The 17,970-nt window shown below is 48.0% G+C and overlaps 1 protein-coding gene and 1 pseudogene across 1 annotated transcript in view; one reads left to right on the top strand and one right to left on the bottom strand.

The window, feature by feature from the left end:
* Positions 1 to 494: 494 nt before the first annotated feature.
* Arhgef4 (Rho guanine nucleotide exchange factor 4) overlaps positions 495 to 17,970 on the top strand; it is a 206,320-nt gene continuing 188,844 nt past the window's right edge. The window contains 1 exon segment of the mRNA XM_047545044.1: positions 495 to 607. Coding sequence (XP_047401000.1) covers positions 569 to 607 — 39 coding nt within the window. The 5' untranslated portion in view covers positions 495 to 568.
* LOC124981246 (actin-histidine N-methyltransferase-like) overlaps positions 741 to 17,970 on the bottom strand; it is a 68,606-nt pseudogene continuing 51,376 nt past the window's right edge.

A 17,970-nucleotide genomic window follows, 5' to 3' on the forward strand; every position in this document is an offset into this window, starting at 1 on the left:
GACTTAACTCTTGTGAGGTGCCTATGAGGCGCCAACCTTCTGGGGCCTCTATTTCCTCAACTAGTAAATGAAAATGGGCAGACTGACCTCTGAAGTTCAAGCTTGACAAACAAAACTCTTCGTCAGTAAAAAGAGGGGGGCGCCCCTCCCATCAGGAGACACTGAATTACAGGTCTCAGGTGCAGCGGACCAGCCAAGGGAGTCTGAGGGTGGAGATGCTCGCGCGCTCATGTGTCATTTCTGTGTGGAAGTAGAAAGCGCCTATTCACCTGCTCTTTCAGAAGACACTCCGAGGTTCCCAGTCCGGGCATACATCGGGAATGGGAGCGGGGACATTGCCGCGGACTCCTGAGCCATGTCGGTGGACAGCTCCGGTGTGTGACTGACGGGACGAGCCTCTGGGGACTCGCACTTGCTGGAAGTGGCGGGGTTCGGGAGGCGGGGCATCTTGGCGGTCTGGGGCGGGCCGTGGGGCGGAGGGCGGGGCGCGAGGTGGCGTTCCCCAAGCTGGGGCTCGGCTGCTCGGCTCTTGGTGCTCCGGGTGGTCTCAGGCGCCCCTGCGGCCACGATGCTCAACGTAGTGCACTTCCTTCGGAGTTTCTTCAAGGTGAGAATCCCGTCCCGGGACCCGGCAGCGCTTGGGGAGAAGGCGATCCGGTGTGCGCGCCGCTGCGCCCCGAGCGGTGCGCTAGGCACCGGCTGAGGTGGGAGGGACCAGTGGCGCTCCCAGTCCCCAACTTTCAGAAGCGTAGGTTCGGCGTCCTGCCGGAGTGTGGCCGCCAGGACCTTGGGTATGAAGTTATCCCGTCGGAAGTTGGTTTGACGGCTGCCGGGGCGAGCCTCGCTACGGCAAGGGCCCGGGCCCGCCTCCCCCGCGCCCTCGCCGCCCGGGTTCGCTCAAGGCCCTCGCGGCCTGGGCGACTCACGCAGAACCGCCGGCTCCAGAAAGGCGGCGGGTGCCTGGCCCATGAGGTGCCCAGGAAGTGGTTGCTATTGTTATTATGACCTGGGCTAAAAGTACCCAAGGGAGAGGCGGGGTTGGGGCACCATTTTGAGGAATGAGTGTCTTAGCGGGGAAAGGTAATGGAAACCCCGGGAGTGGGGCTGTTAGACTCCAGTGCCCGGCGACCCCGCCCCAGGCGTTGGGGATCACTGGACTGGGACGCATTTACCTCACCCGCCCTCTCAGGGACCTCAGGGTGGGCAGTGGGCTGCAGGGCACTTGCAGAGGGGTGGCCAGCTGCACATTATGAAGCTCCACCTCCCCAGGTGAGAACTTGGGAGGGTGGGGATGGGCAGAAGGCTGGACCAGCTGTGTGAACAGGCAGGGGAGTCCTGCCAGATCTCATCAGAACAGGCCCCTGGGGAGGAAGCCCTAGAGTTGCAGAGAGTTTTCTGGTCCTGAGCTCTGGGGAAAACAGCAAGAAGCCAGGTGACCCAGGACTGGATATGCAGAAGTCCTGCCCTCTGCCTCTTGCAGCTGGGCTGGAAGGGCAGCTAGTGAATCAGCTCTCACCCCCAGGGATAATTGTATGTATTCAAACGTTGGGAGGGGAGAGAGAGCAGAGAAGGTGGCCTAGGAACTTGTTCTTGGTATCGCAGGAGATGCGGGGTTGTGTCCGAGCTTTGACTCCAAGCTCACAGACCACCTTGAAAATTCCGTTTCTGTCACTGATGTACTGTACAATCTTGGAACAGTCATTTAACTACTTCAGTCTTTATTTTGCCATTTGAAAAATGTGGCCAATCGTTCCACATCTTTCAGGTGAAGATCTGATTACACAACATCATTATGTTTATAAAGGGTGAATCCAGGACTGGGGTTCTTTTTCATTCACAGCAGTGGGGGCAGCAGGACTTAAATATGAGAAGGCAGTGGTGCAGCATTTGAGATCATGGAGCAGAAAGAATGTGGCTCTGGGGAGTCTACTGAACATCCCGGAGTCAGCCACCTTGTCCATCCCTGGACTGCATAGTTCTGGGGGTTGGGTTTGGGATGTCATTCCTGTGTACATGCTGTTCTCATCTTCTCCACCTGTTCTGAGAGGTCTTTCTGCATATTATGTCCCTAGCCACTCCATCCATCTACATCCAGGGGATGATCTCCTTTGGGAAGAGCTGAGTGCCACAGCAGTCCACTTCTGGCTGTGCAGGTATATCTTGCAGAGCCATCATATTTGTGCTTCCTCAGATGCATAAGCTGGGAGACGAAGGGGACCACCTGTTCCTGTCACTTCCTAGGGCCTCCTGATCTTGTCATGTAGGGACCACCTGATGTTGGGCACCTAGAATGACTACTTCTCCCTGGAGTGACTACAACTCTCTCTCAGAGTGTCGGTGAGGTGTTTCAAACAAAAAAGCCTCCAGTGTGATTTCTGTTTGAACTTCCAAATTCTGTACAGCATCGTATCTGCTGTGAGCACATCAGACACTGGGATCCTTAGGGCATGACAGACATGTGAGAGAGTCCCTCCCAGTACAGGTGGACCAGACAAAGAACCCACAATTGCCATGAGCCCCACACAGAACAAACTGCCTTTGGAGTCACCCAAAATAAGCTGGAGCATCATACTCAAAAAGGAAATGTGTCTCAAAACTCCAGAGGCTTACCTGACACTGTGTGGTGGTCACATCCCTGCATGACTTCCACTTTCAGTGGGATATATCAAAGTGTTCCAGGCACCTGAATACCTTCTACTTGCCTGGAGCCTTCACTGAAGGAGAAGATCCCTTTATTTCCATTGAATTTGTCCCATGTCTGATACCCTTGTGTATGAACATTTGGATATCTTACTACTTACTTTCCTTTAAGACTTATAGATCAGTGGACCAGCCTGAGATTCTTTGGAATAAATAGGTCAAGGTCTCTGCTGGCCCAAATGATATCACAGAATCAGTGAGCTAAAGCCAGGTAGTAAAGGTTTTTTGTGGTACCTGTTATAAGGGAGCAACCTTTTTCTTTTGAGTCCTGAAAATGGGGCAGGAAACACACACACACACACACACACACACACACACACACACAGAGGCATATCCATGCAGTCTTCACCAAATCAATAGCTTTTCTAGTGCCAAGGGTTATAGCAAGTTTGTTCCAGTAAGGAGGTCACACAAGTGATGAGAGAATCTCTAACTGAACCTAGGACAGTCCACTGACTTTCTTCAACACAAGCCCAAGTGGCAAGTTAAATAGAGTGCAACAGGCAACCGCTTCCTAGGTTGGTGGCAATTTCTGAATCACCACAGATGAAGTATTACTAATAAGTCACTATTTGGGAGCAGAGAGGGTGTTAAGAAAACTTCCAGTTTGCCTTTCCTACCACAAAAGTATCCACATCATGGATTAGGGAATCAGGGTAGAATTTCTGTCAGTTATTGAGCATGTTTTTCTCATTTGTACACTCAACAATTGGGAAAATTACTGTACAGTAAGTTTGGAATTTTAGTTGGCTACCATGGTGTGGATGCAGGACACAATTCCATTTATGATCTGACATGTTACCACCTCCAGTAAGCTTGCACTCCTGGTGGAAAACTAGTGACACCTGGGCCTCTAGGAATTAATGTTAGCTCAGAGCCAGTGTCCAATAGTTTCTTAAAGGTCTAGGTACTTCTCCCTACTGGAGTCTTTGAAAGATTCAGAGTATATGCCTATGATGTCATTGCAGGCGGCTGGCAGCATTGTATTATTGTAACAAAATACCTGAGATAAGCAACTTATGAAAAGAGAAGTTTCATGGTTTCAGAGTTTCACTCTGGAGCTTGTGAGCCTCATTGATTTTGGTCCTATACTGAGGCAGCACATCATGGTGGAGCCATGTGGTGGAGCAGAGCTGCTTACTTCATGGTTGCGATGTGAAAGAAAGAGAAAGAGAAAGAGACCTGGTTTCCACAGTCTCCACCAAGAGCACACCCCCAGTGACCTAAAACCTTGACCCCAATTCCTAAAGTTTCCACCATCTTCCAAGTTGGGAACTGTGCTTTTAACACATGGACATCTGGGGGATATTTCCAGATCCAAACCGTAGTGCCATCCTCCTTTTTATTCAAGGAGCTTTCAGTCCATTGAGTCAAGTCTTCTAAATTGGGCAAAGCAATGAAGTTCATTCAACAAATATTAATTGAACACCTACTGTGTGCCAGGCATTATTTTAAGCCATTATGGAGACTGTCTGCAAGAATAGTTTAAAATTTTTAAAAAATATTTTTATCAGTGTTACTAATATCAAATAGGACTCCATTGGTATTGCCCATCATTTTTAGTGGTCTTATGAGTGTTTCCCCAATACTACAGCACCCCGGTATCAGAACATTCTGGTACCTCTCTAGCCTCTGGCATTTGAATACTGACTCTCATCTTCTGTCACGCCAGCTCCACATACCCACTTGTAGAATTCCCACTAATGGATGGGTCTTCCATCACCATCTCTAGCTGAAAGAAAATGACATGTGCAGCAGTTTTCCACGATGTTGACGTTCCCCTCACAAAAGAATTTTTCAGTCCGTTGGTCATAACTTTTTGACTCTCCTGGGAACATAATTAGGGGATGGTGAGCAGGTTGCTTTTTGATCACTCTATGTCAACATTATATCACTTTAAATATCTGGATTCCTTTTAGGAAACATTGCCTTTTTGGTTTCCTTTCATGAGACCACTCTCAAACCGAGGTTTCAATCAGTTGGCTGATCACTGGCTATGATGCATCCTGACTGTTGACTCCAGAATGGGTGGATGTCCCATACCAACCTTTTATCTTGACCTGGAGAGATGTCCTTCCCTTCTTGATCAGGCCCTTTCAGGATCCCATTTGCACAGGATTGGCACTGTCCTAATTTTCTTAAGTGTGAGCCATTTCTTTGGTGGTTTCACTTGCATATGGTTCTCACAGTCATGCTGAGGCTGTGGAGCAGGGTGGGCACCAGGAGAACAAACCTCACTTTACAGGGTGACATGCGGGGAACTGATAACAGGCTCTTAAAGTTCTCAGAGAGAGGCTTTCAGTGAGATTGTGAATCTTCTAATACATCCCAACATGAGGTATTCTGCTCTTTCCCAAGCAGTGCCCTGACTTTTCCTCAGGGATTAGGGTAACAATCCATCCATCTGGCTTTAGGTTCTCCAATCCACAGTCTGTTGAACTCAGACTAATTTTGGTTCAGGGATCTATCAGGCCTGGGCCTGCAGGAAAGAAGAGGTACTTTATGTATGATCATAGAGAGCCTCTGAGCCAGTATTCAAGGTACTGAGTTCTATTTTTTCTCTTTCATTGATCAGAGGCACTAAGAAGCAATGAGCTCGCCCCATAGCCTATGAATTCCTCATGCCTTTCATTTGGGTTTTGTAACAAAACTCATTTGTCCTTTTAAACACCTAGTTTGACCGTGGTTGATGATTTAATTAGGAGCTTGCCATGCATGCATGCAATGAGATGCCAGAGCTCCATTTCTCAACATTCAATATATTTTCACTGCCTTTGGCTTCAAACAGGTGAGATAACCAACCTGCTCCACCCTTTCCTGTGAATCTGTTATCTGTAATCATCTTGGTACTGTTTCTTCACTAGTGAAGGATCTTGGTTGCAAAAGACAGAAATGGGCTTTAGTTAAGTGGAAAAAAAATTAACTGTCTTGGCAGGGTGTTGGGGAGCTCACAGGTCCCCAACTTGGGCAGAGGTTAAGAGGGGTGAAGCAGAGTTGAACCTGTTGTTCCAGATGTTCCTGGGGGCTGTTCCCAGACATGGGGCTCCCCTGCCCCTCCTGACAACACTCCCCGGTTCCCTCTTTAACCATAGTCCTGACTGGATCTTGGATGAACTTCCAGAGGGTAGAACCTTCTTTCTAAAATGGGTGAGGCCCATATTCTCAGTTTTGGGGTCCCCTCTTACCCTGTTCGGGACAGCTGTTCATATGCTGGGCAGCAGAGCAGCAAATGGCTACACACAGCATGTAATGAATGAAAAGTTCCTCCAGGACTTACTCTGCCTCTTGGCCTTGTGGCAGGGAAGGGGGTCTAAACCCCAGGATCCTGGAGTATTTGCCAGGGGGGCCACCTACATGTTTCAACACTTCTGGGTGAAGGTTGGCATAGGGACATGTACTGAAATTCTATAGAGGCTGGGCTCCCTGGGTAACAGGGCATGGGAGCCAGCTGCCTGCCAAGGGCTCTGCACTGTTCAGGGGCTCATCTGCCAACCTGAATTCTGCCATCCTTGGCCATTTTGCTGCTTACAGGCTCCAGGGCACCCTACCACTCACAGGCCTCCAGTCTTGCGCCCAGCATCTACCTGTGTTTTGGCAGCAGACCCACCCTCTGCTCCCTCTGCCAACTTGGGGTCTTCCCTGACCTGGCCACATTGTCCATCCATTCAGTGTACTTTTCTCAGGCACCAATTGTGAACTAGGCCGCAAGTCTGTCTTTGAAGGTCATTTTCTCCCTCTGGGCTGTGGGTTTTGTAAAGGCAGGGCCAGGATTTGACTCTGGGAAATGTGCCCTGAGCCTGTGACTGGCCAGGCCAGATCCTTGAGGGGCCCCTTAATGCAGAGCACCTGACCAGGCCATTTGGGATGGACGGTTCTAAATACGTGGATTCCTGAAATCCTTGCAAGATTGAACTGAGCTCTGCACTGCTGCTGATCTCCCCTTGGCTGTAACCCTGTGGCCTCAATAGTCCCTGCTGCTTGCTGCAGACTCAGGCCTTTGTGGACCAACCAGCTCCTGTTTTTGACCCTGGGAGGTTCTGGAACCCCCTAAATTTGCTCCTGGTCTCCTCTACGAGTTGCTGGCCCCAAGTGTTGCACTGGTTTCTCCTGCTGTGTAGAACTACCTCCCTGGCTCAGAAGTGCTCTTTTGGGAGCTCTTATGTGACTTTTTCTACTCTGAAATAGGTCCTTTCTCTCCCCTCCTGCCTGTTGTAAGGTTGTGAGGTTTTCATGTTGCTGCCCATTCTGGCTATATGCCTGGCTCCTGGACCTTCCTGGGGTACCTGGTGCCAGGCCTCTAGGGATGGGGTGGTGCTCCCTGTGAGGCTCTGAAAGCCCTCATTTGTTAATTGTGTGTCACAGATCATAGGGGATCCCCCTCTCACAGACTGCAGAGGGGCCTCTGCACTGTACCAGTCCCCTGGTTTCCTGGGCCCTGTTTCTTCTTCAGACACAGGTATACCTTCTCCAGGGAAGCTCCCCTGCTGCCTCCTTCCCTCTTTCAGCCCCTTCACGATGCCATCTTTGAGGCTCACCTTTTTTGGTTACAGGAGGACTCTGAATTAGAATTGTCTCTCGGCCAATTAAATTAAATTAATGTATCATACACACATTTAAATGTCCCTTAATTAAGAGTCAAGTTACTGATATTTCTACTTACTGTTTTCAGAAGTCTCTGTAACTACACCTTCCAGTTTCCATTTTCCCCAAGTTCCCAGCTTTTCCATCTTACTCTCATTCATGATGTGGTATAAACAATAATATAAGAGCAAGCTGTATGAAACCCCATATGCCATTGTAGGAAAATCCCACCCCAGGAGGAAAACTGTTTCCCTGGTGCTCAATAACCAATTTGTGTACTTTTTCGGAACTTGCCATACTTAACATTGGGAGGTAGATTCATGGGTGTTCATTTTATTCTTGATTCAGAACTTACATATAAACATATTTTTGCTTTTGTGTATAGATTACATAATTTAAAAATCAACCATATAGTAAAACAACTGGTATAAATAAGAAATGGTATAAAAGGAACAATTAAAATGGAATAAAAGGAACACTCGTTTCCTCGCCTTGGGATACAGTCTTGGTGGCTAGATGCAAATACCCCTGTGGACACTATTCCATGGTCACCAGTTTGAAATGCCTTGGGCATCAGCCATATTTGTACCAAATAGGCTTGTGGCCTATGAAGTACAGCTTTCCTGAACTTGAGAGGTGGTCCCTTGGAACAAGGCCTGGGTCTGGAAGCTGCCCTCCCTAGGTCTCTGTGTATTGGTGACAGCCACTTGGGAGCCCCTGTTCTCCCATAGACCTCTGCACTCTGCGGTGCCTTCATTTAGCCCCTCTACCCTCAGGGGTATGTGCATGTTAAATGAGATAATAAAACCAAGAGAAAGTGTGTTAGCTTCCTCATTACTGTGACCAAAATACCACAAAATAGCAACTTAGAGGAGAATAATTTTATTTTGGCTCATGGTTTCAGAGGTTAATCCATGGTGGACCAACTCTATTGCTCTAGGCCCCCAAATGAGGCAGATCATGGTGGAAGGGCGTGGTGGAGGAGTACCGTTCACCTCATGACAGCCAAGAAGCCAAGAGGGAGGAAGGGAAGGGCTACAAGGAAGATAAACCCTTTCAGGGCACACCCCCAGTGACCCACATCTTCCAGCCACTCCGCTCCCTCCTACAGTTATCTCCCAATTAGTCCATTCAGAGCATGGACTTACTAGGTCACGGCTGTCACAGTCCAGTCATTTCATTTCCAAATAACCCTGCGTTAACACAGGAGTTTCTGAGGACACCTCATATCAAACTATAACAGGCAGTACATAAACTGCAGTGCTCAGGGAGAGCACCCAGCAACCATTAGCTATCTCCTTGCACTCTCTCACCCCATCTCTGTTTTTTCTTTCCCCAAAACAAATGTTTTGTCTAGAGTCAGTGGAGTTGAATGAAAACCTATCTCTGGAGCTTGGCCAGTGAGGTGCCACCCACATTGGCATAACTACAGAGGTGTTTTCCACAGCCCTGCTTTGACTGGTAGGACACCCGCCCACCCCAGAGCCCCAAAGTGCAGCCAGTGAGAGAAGCCGTGGTCTTGTGGGTTGGGATTTTCCTCAGGGTGGAGATTAAGTCTTGCGAGAAAACCCTGAGAAACAACTCAGAGGGTGGTACATTCATATGCCTGTTCAGTGACAGGAAGGAATGAGTGCAGTTACTCTTGCTGACCTGGATGGACCTCTAGGGAGTGAGGCCAAGTGAGAGGAGCAGACAAGCTATTTGATTATGCTGTGTGATCAAAAGTTCTAGACTATCTGTGCAAGCCTGTAGTGACGTAAGCACCTTAGTGGTTGCCTCGGAGGCAGGGTGAGAGGCAGGTAGGGGCAGGAGGATAAAGGACTAGAGGTGGTAGAAATTCATTGTCTTGGGACTGAGGATGTAGCTCAGTTGGTAGAGCGCTTGCCTTGCATGCACAAGGCCCTGAGTTCAATCCCCAGCACTGCAAAAAAAGAAAGAAAGAAAATCATTGTCTTGATGGCTGTGATGATTTCTCGGTGTACACACGTCAAAGCCATCATGTTGTGTCTTCTGTATGTACAGTTTATTGCCTGTCTGTCACACCTCCATCAAGCCAGCTCATCCCTGTCCAGGGAAGTGGCTTATCCCTGAAAGATCTGGCCTGACATCCCTGGGCCAAAGTCCTTTCAGAGTCCCTTCTACTCCCAAATCAGGCCCCTCACTCTCTTTACCCGCTTCTTGTGTGCCATGTGCACAGGAACCAGGATGGTCAGGGGGCAGCAGAGGGCAGCAAAATGGAGAGTCCATCTTCAACCACGAAGAGGCAGTTCTGGCTTCCTCCACTGGGCATTTGGCATGAGACGTCACTAAAACCAGGCGTGTCTGTGCATCACCCGTGGTGGGTCATTTCTGACTGATGTGTGAAGGCTGTGGGGCCTAGGCTCTGTGCCAGTCTGGGTGACGGTTACCTGAGACCTCTGTACCTGCAGGTCAATGCATCTCAGGCGTTGGGCTCCTGGAAGCTGTCAGTGCTAAGGCAAGACAGGATGAGGCCCTGCTCCCTGTCTCATGTGGCTGTACAACTTGAGCTAGTCCTCCCTCTCTGCCTCCCCAGGCCAGCACCCGCTTCTCAGTGATCCACAGGAATCTGCCTCTGGGGTTGGGACTTTTATCATCAGGAGATGCTCGAGAGGCAAGTTATAGACAGCTCTGTGGGGTGGTGAGAAAGGACTTTGACCAGATTTTGGACCTGGCAAAGGAGGACTTAAAGGGCTTTGCTCTGGATTGCACCTCAGGAAGGAGGAACAACTCTGTGATCAGGCTCTTTTTGTTTTTTTCCAACACTGGGGATTAAAAACAGGGCCTTGCACAGGGCAGGCAAGCACTCTGCCACCGAGCTGCTCCCCCCAGGCAGGCAAACATCTTTCTTTAGAAGGCATTTGAAAGGAATTGAGGCTAACATTGTGAGTGGCCAGGCAGTGACCTTAGTTCAGAGTGGAAAACACAGGAGCCTTGGGCCCTTTGTGACCTGAACAATGTGCTTGTTTGTCTGCTCAGATATGAATACGAGGGGCTTATTCTCATCTTAAGTCCTCATAGCAACTGGAGGAGAGCAACTCCTAAGGCCTGGGTCCAGTCCAGAATATCCTGCCCCAGGATACTGACTTGAACCCAAAAGTTCAGTTCATTCATTCCAGCACACAGAATTTCAGAGTCCTGTTTGACTCTAGGCATTGTGCAGGTGAGACCAAGTCATAACCAAGACACAGACCTATAGGTGCCACTGAATAGGTAGGTGGCCTGAACTCTTCTGGGTATAAAAGTTAAGTGGCCTGAACTTCAGCAAAGGCTCTGAACCTTTATTTTGAAACATTCCCCACTTTTATGGCATGTGCCTTCTGCCTATGATTCTGGATGCCCATGCAGCCTGTGGACAATGGTTGAGTCCCCCTGCTCATAAGAACCAGCACCAGGAATTATTGTTTCTCTTTCTCAGCCATGAAGGGAGCTGTCAGTATACTGGCTGATCATTTTGGTGCCCCAGGGATTTCAGCCAGGAACATCCTATAGTCTAAGACACTTTTTAAAAATTAGTTTAATGTTCTTAAAATCAAGGTGTATTTGTAATTGAGGTATACATTTAACATGGTGATTTCTTTTTGCCCCTCAAAAGCTATCATTGACTTAGTATCCAGGAGACAAGATAGTCACAAACTGCACACATGGTTGGAAAACACAGTGTGTGACATCCTGGGGAGGCCCCAGTCCTGGATCCCATCCAGGAGGCTCCTTTATAGCCAGGCCAAGTCAGTCTAGCCTGTTAGCCATTCTTGAAAGAGCCTACCCTTCCAGGGTATCCTCAGGTAACTTGCAAGGATAGTTGGACAAGCACCCCAGGAAGAAAGGATCTGATTCCTCAAGTATTCCCATAGAGACCCCCACTCTTGCCCCCAAACCATTGTATCACATCTTCTTCGACTATATCACATCTTCGAACATGTGTGACCAGGCTTGTTTGTGTGTCCAGTTGAGGGAGGGAGCCATTTGCCTGGAGTTTGTTTGCTTCATCCCTGGAACTCTTCATGCAGGTGGGTCACCTCTCAGGACGCCTCAGGGAGCAGGTGTTACTGGTGTCAAAGAGCTGCTTTGTATCTGTAGCTGGGTGGACAGCTGAAGGCCACTGCCTTTCTCTGGGAGACTACTCTACCCTTCTTGTGCCCTGCCCCAGGATACTGACTTGAACCCAAAAGTTCAGTCATTCATTCCAGCACACAGAATTTCAGAGTCCTGTTTGACTCTAGGCATTGTGTAGGTGAGACCAAGTCATAACCAAGACACAGACCTATAGGTGCCCCTAAATAGGTGGCCTGAACTCTTCTGGGTATAAAAGTTAAGTAGCCTGAACTTCAGCAAAAGCTCTGAACCTTATGTTGAAACGTTCCCCACTTTTATGGCATGTGCCTTCTGCCTATGATTCTAGATGCCCATGCAGCCTTCTATAAGCCAAATGCTGAGGCCCTCCCAGCTGATTCATGGTCCACAACCACCATATAAATAGTTGTTCCTCAAATTCCTAAATGCACATCTCTCCAGATTTACCCAATAGCTCTCTGCAGAAGAACACCTGGACTCCCCCTGAGTGGTGCACCAGGTCCGGTTTAAGTAGGATCATGATGGATTACAATGCCTGATGGGGTTCTGGAACAGGGTGTGGCAGTGATATCCCTAGCAGGGGTACAGTGTGCAGGAAGGGAGGTGTCTTCATCTTGTGACCCTATTGTCAAAACACCCTTATAATGGAGGCCTCACTCTGTAGACAAGAGGACTGAAACTCACAGGAGATGAGCAGAGCTGTGTAGGAAGTAATGGAACAAGAGTTAGTATCAACTCTTCTCCCCCAGTGTGGGCTTTCCAGTGAGACTCCTTCTGATGATGTCTAGGGCTGTCCTAGTCCTCTGTCATGCATGTGCCTGTGTAGGGCTTGGGTGATTAGAGGAAGAGGCTCCTGCCTCTGGACAGAGCCAGATGGGCTTCAGGTCCTTCAGGGCAGCCTGGTTTCCATGTTAACAGTTCAAGGGATTCCTCTGCATAGGTCTATTCTGCTGCACAGCAGGAGGCACCTCCCAGATGGGTGCCTGTACCACCCTCCCCTTCCCCCAGGCTGTGGGACAGGCATATGGGGTATGAGTTTTCTCCCACTTTGGGCTGTGTAGGGTACTGGCTACTATTGAGTTACAAAAATGTTTGCACATGGAGAAGGACAGATACTCCTGACTCTTGGATGGGCTGGTATCTCTGTGCCTAGAGGCCAGCACATGCCTTTCCTGCCCTGGGAGGGCTGTGACCTGGAAATGCAGAGCAGAGAGAACACTAATCAGAATGCATCTGTAGCTGGTGACAAGCATTATGCCTTGTGGGGTGGGGTGCAGCTGTTGGGGAGGAGCCTGTGCTCGTTCCTGGGCCATATCTAGTTTGGTCAGTAATGTGTGCAGGATCATTCTCAGGTTGCTCTGATTTCTCAGAAAAAGGAACCAGCACTTCTCTTTGGGAGACAGGTAGCTAAGAAATAATGTGTATAAGAAATACTCAACCAAAGCCAAGCATGGTTCCTTCAGACTGAGGAGTGTCTCCTTTGCCCATCTACAGAGAGCAGCCTCCCCACCCGGCTTGCCTTACTGGGCACTGTGGCATGCTGATTGGCCTGGGTGAGGCTGTTCCATGCTGTCTCTAGCCCAAGAGAATGCAGTGGGGCAGACTGGGAAGCTTCAGGGTGAATGCATAGCAGCAGGTCAGAGCTCAGCACCTATAGGTCACACAAAGAAGCAAAGTAGTGTTCCCAGAACTGCACAAGGGAACTGCAGTCTTCTGGTGGATTTCATTGCTTACTCTTCCCTGAGCTAGAGCAGCTCACTAACCTTCTCAGAGCTTCTGCAAACACCTAATAGGAAGTGAAGGGGTATCATGACTTACTTTGCCTGTCCTGGGGATTCTATAAAGCTCAAATGAGACATCAGAGTTAATATGGGTTTACGCTAAAATTGGGAGGCTGGAATCCCTGGTCCAAATTCAGACACCACCACCTAGCAGTTTGGACAAGTGACTTAGCTATTCAGAGCTTCAGTTTCTTTCTTTTTTCTTTTTTTTTTTTTTTTTCCCGCGGTGCTGGGGATTGAACCCAGGGCCTTGTGCTTCCAATGTAAGCACTCTACCAACTGAGCTATATCCCCAGCCCACCAGAGCTTCAGTTTCTTTATCTGCAAAGTGAAAAGCATCAGACAAGGCTCATTTTAGGAATATATAAGGTCTAAAAGGCACAGGGCACATGGCAAGAACTTTATCTATAGCTGTGCTGTTATTATAGGTGTTATTTTTATAATGGAAGAGAAACATCCTTCCAACTTCACAACTTTTTTTTTTAAGGGTTTGTCAAGCACCCATTCTGTGCATGGCAGACTTTGGGCTGGGCTGGACACCTAGAGGAGTGAAGAGCCTGTGAACTCGTGGTAGAGACAGGTGGACATCAGCAGCAACAACCTCACCTCTGCAGCCAGGAATACAACCAAGAAATGGTCAGACTTGTGGAGCCTAGAGGAGGAGAAACTCAGCCCCACAGAGGGAAGAAGGGAGACTCGGGGAGCCAAGCAGAGTGACAGTTACCAGGCCATATGCAGCAGTGTAAGAAGCACGTGTCAGGGGTGCAGTTTACCTATAGAACTTCCAAGAAGCCTGCATGGATGAAGCAATACCCTAGCTCCTGAAGTCTGAACTGGAAGGAGCCTGGAAGAAAGATGGGAACAAGATGCATGAAGGCAGGGGCTCAGCGAGGAGGTGTGTTGGAAGCAGCAGTAACCTCAGGAGAGGAACACAGGATGACCAGAGAGACATCTGGAAGCTGAGATGACACGTTTCCTGCGAGCAGTGGAGAGGTGGGGTACAGAAAGCAAATGTGGGTTATGCTGAGAACTGAGGCACAGTTTAGTGGGTACAGAAGATCACTGCTCCTCAAGATCATGGCCTCTGTGAGTCCAAGAGCAGAGCCCAGGCTTGGCAAGAGAAGGTTTGGCAGCCAGAACAAAATCCATAGGTCCATCACTCTGCTAGACCTAGAACAAAGTGTCCTGGGCCTGCCACCAGGACAGCTTTGCTGGTCTTAGGAAGAACTGCTCTGTTCCAGTGGCTTGCTGGTCAGGGCCACCAGTGTTATTCACCATGGCCATGTCAGGGCACCAAAGCCACATGTGTTTGGCCTTTGGGTTCCAGGAGGCATTTACACTGAGATATCTTCATACTGCATCACAAGGCCTCCTGGGCTCCCCCACCCTATCCCAAGGCCTAATTTGGGGACTGCTAGAGGGATTCTCACACAACAGTTGACAGTCTGATGTTAATGTGCATGTAGCTGGTGATGAATCTGTGGTGGTAGAAAATTCAGAATCATAGGTAGAGGACAGCAGAGCTGAGCATAAGAAGGGCCAGTCTTACCTTCCACTGTTAAGTAGATGTGCCACCCTGGGCACACCACTTAACCTGATCTCAGTCCTCTCATCCGGAATGTACGGCCGGCTTCATGGACATCATTCAGATTTTATGAGCTTCACGGTCAGGTTTAGAGAAGGCGTCCTTCCCTTCCTTTCCACCTGTCAGTCACATGTGATTCTGTAAAGTGCCAACACCAATCTCAAGCCACCTATTTCACAGCTACTGTGAGAAAAATGCATGACCCTGCTCAGCCTGTCTGCACCTCTAGTGTGTCACCCCGTGTTGGCCCTGGTACAAGGCCTGTATCTATCAACTTCTAAGAGCAGCGACTTCTTTTGTCATTGGCCATTCTAGGGGTTGATGGCACAGTCCAACATTCAAAGGCGGGAGTGAAACACAGAGAGAGGGTGGAGTATGTGCGCAATACCTTTGCTTAGGTCCACCCAAGCCCTATTAGTAGCCTAGTGGGGCTGGAGTTCTGGCTCAGTGGTAGAGTTCTTGCATGGCATGTGTGAGGCCCTGGGTTCAAGTCTCACCACCATATATAAATAAATAAAATAAAAGATCCATTGACAACTAAAAAAAATTTTTTTTAATGCATAAGAATGGTGGGTTCATGCTGTGTGGACCAGGAGGTGAACTGGAAGACATTGGCCACAGGAATAAAATACAGCAAGCTTAGTTAGCCTTGAAAGATGGACAGAGATGCCAGGGTGTCAGGACACCTACATTCCAATCCTTGCCTTTCCACTTCCTAGCTAAGTGATTCTTGACTGGTCACTTACCCTGAAGAATAGAGGTCTCAGTCCTCTCGTCTGTCAAGTGGAATGTTCTCTGTCCCACTCACCTCATAGGGTTACTGGGAGGATGAAATCTGATGATATATGTGGAATTGAATTATGAAGCAATAAATATGCTTAATGATAAAGAAATGATAAAGAATTATAGCCACAAAAATTGGTTAATAAAATTATGTTGTAAAATGTTTAGTGATGTGAGAAAATGTTCCCAATCAGATGCTCCTTCACATCTGATGAAGTTATGTTCTTATAAACTCATTGTAAGTTGAATATGCTTTGAAGGCACCTAACCTAGCTTAGCAATTCAGTACATATAGAATGCCATTTGTTTCTCCTTGTGATCACTGGACTGACTGGGAGCTACAGCTAGCTGCCACTGTCCAGCCATTGTGAGAGAGTATCACATATCACTAGCCTGGGAAAAAAATCAAAATTCAAAATTTGAAGTGCAATGTCTACTGTACACATATCGTGTATGCCCAAAGGACTTAAAATCAGCACATTACAGTGACATAGCCACATCAATGTTTATAGCAACTCAGTTCACAATAGCTAGATTGTGGAACCAACCTAGATGCCCTTCAGGAGATGAACAGATAAAGAAACTATGGTATATATACACAATGGAATATAACTCAGCCATGAAGAAGAATAAAATTATGGCATTTGCAGGCAAATGAATGGAGTTGGAGAATATCATGCTAAGTAAGATAAGCCAGTCCCCCAAAACCAAAGGCCAAATGTTTTCTCTGATAAGTGGATGCTGATACATAATGGGGGGACAGGGAGATGGGTAAGGGAAGAATGGAGGAACTTTGGATTATGCAGAGGAAAATGAGGGAAGGGGAGGGGGCGGGGGGAAAGATGGTGAAAAGAGATAAACATCATTACCCTATATACATGTATGATTGCATGAATGGTGTGATTCTACATAGCATACAACCAGAAAATTGAAAAGTTTTACTCCATTTGTGTACAATGAGTTAAAATGCATTCTGCTGTCATGTACAACTAAATAGAATAAATAATAAAAAAAAAGAAGTTAGTGCTCTTAGAATTTGATAGACACTGGGGTCCTGGGGCCCAGGCTGTGGCAGGGAGAACGGACAGCACACACTCATTTCACAGAGGGATGGATGAACCTGAAGTCATCATACCCACCTTGCCCTAGAAAATTGGGTGAGGACATCCCAGCAACTCTATACCAGCAGGTGCCACCAGGAAGACTAAGTTCCCTCCCAGGATGGTGCTTTGGTTTCACCCCCACAAGGGGCCTGCTACTGGGTTCTCATTTCCCGTTCCCTTCTTGCAGAAGGTTTATTCCTGGCAGGTGTTGCTGAGAAGCCTGGGGCTTCTTTGACACTCAGCTCCCACCACAGGTTAGAAACCTGCTCCAGGTAGAGCAGGCTGGGAATATTGGGGTCTCCATTGCTCTTTGCCCCTGCTTCCTCAAAGGTCAAAGTTTTCATGCCAGGAGGGGCAAGCAAAGAAGACCAGGGTCTTCCAACCAACCAGCGCCTGCTGGTAAAGTAGGGATGTCACTCAGGAAATCAATCTCCCCCAACACGTGCACACACACACACACACACACACACACACAGCTCTGTGCCCCAGCCCAGGGAGTCTTCCCAGGGAGAAAGGCAGGCCTGGAGACCTTGCAGCTCTGCAGCAGTGGTCTTTTTTATTTGGAACAGAAAGTGAAGAACTCCATGCTTAAGGGTATATTGCCAAAAACTGCGGACAGATATCACGAGGAAAACTGGTGTTTTCATGCATTGGGGGCACCAAGACCACCATCAAGCTAAATAATTCACTAAGACTCACAAGATTCAGAAAAGCTGTCATATTCACAGATATGGTTTATTACAATGAAAATATATGGATTTAAATCATTAAAGGGAAAATATGCATAAAGTGGAGTCCAAGAGAAACCAGATCCAAGCTTCGGGGTGCCTTCTCCCAGTGGAATCTGGGAGAATTCTCCAGCAATGATGTGCAAGCAAATAATAGCACATGTGAAGTGTTGCCACCAAGGAAGTTCACCTGAGTCTTGGTGCCCAGGAATTTATTGGAGTCAGTTGCACGGAAAGAATACCTGCATGAATGACCTTAGCTATTCAGACTTCAGCCCACAGAGGTCAAACTGATACAGAATAGCACAGGGCATCAGGCATACGAAAACACTGTTCTCACACAGAATATTCAGTGGCTCAGAGGAGATCTTTCAGAAGACAGTCAAGGGCCAGTCCTGTCTTTAGAATTTGCAAAGTTTGAGTATTCCAAGTAGTCCATGTTGAGCTTTATTCTTTATTGCTTGCCTGAGTAAACAAGCAAATGGCACCACATTTAAACAAACAAATTAACCAAACAACAGCATCAACAACCAAAGAGACATATGAGTATCAGTTCCTACAGTGTGATATCTGAAATGCCCATTTTTCAACAAGAAAAAACAAAACAAAAAAAGAAG

This window comes from Sciurus carolinensis, chromosome 3, assembly GCF_902686445.1.
Source record: "Sciurus carolinensis chromosome 3, mSciCar1.2, whole genome shotgun sequence".
In the NCBI taxonomy this organism is placed as follows: domain Eukaryota; kingdom Metazoa; phylum Chordata; class Mammalia; order Rodentia; family Sciuridae; genus Sciurus; species Sciurus carolinensis.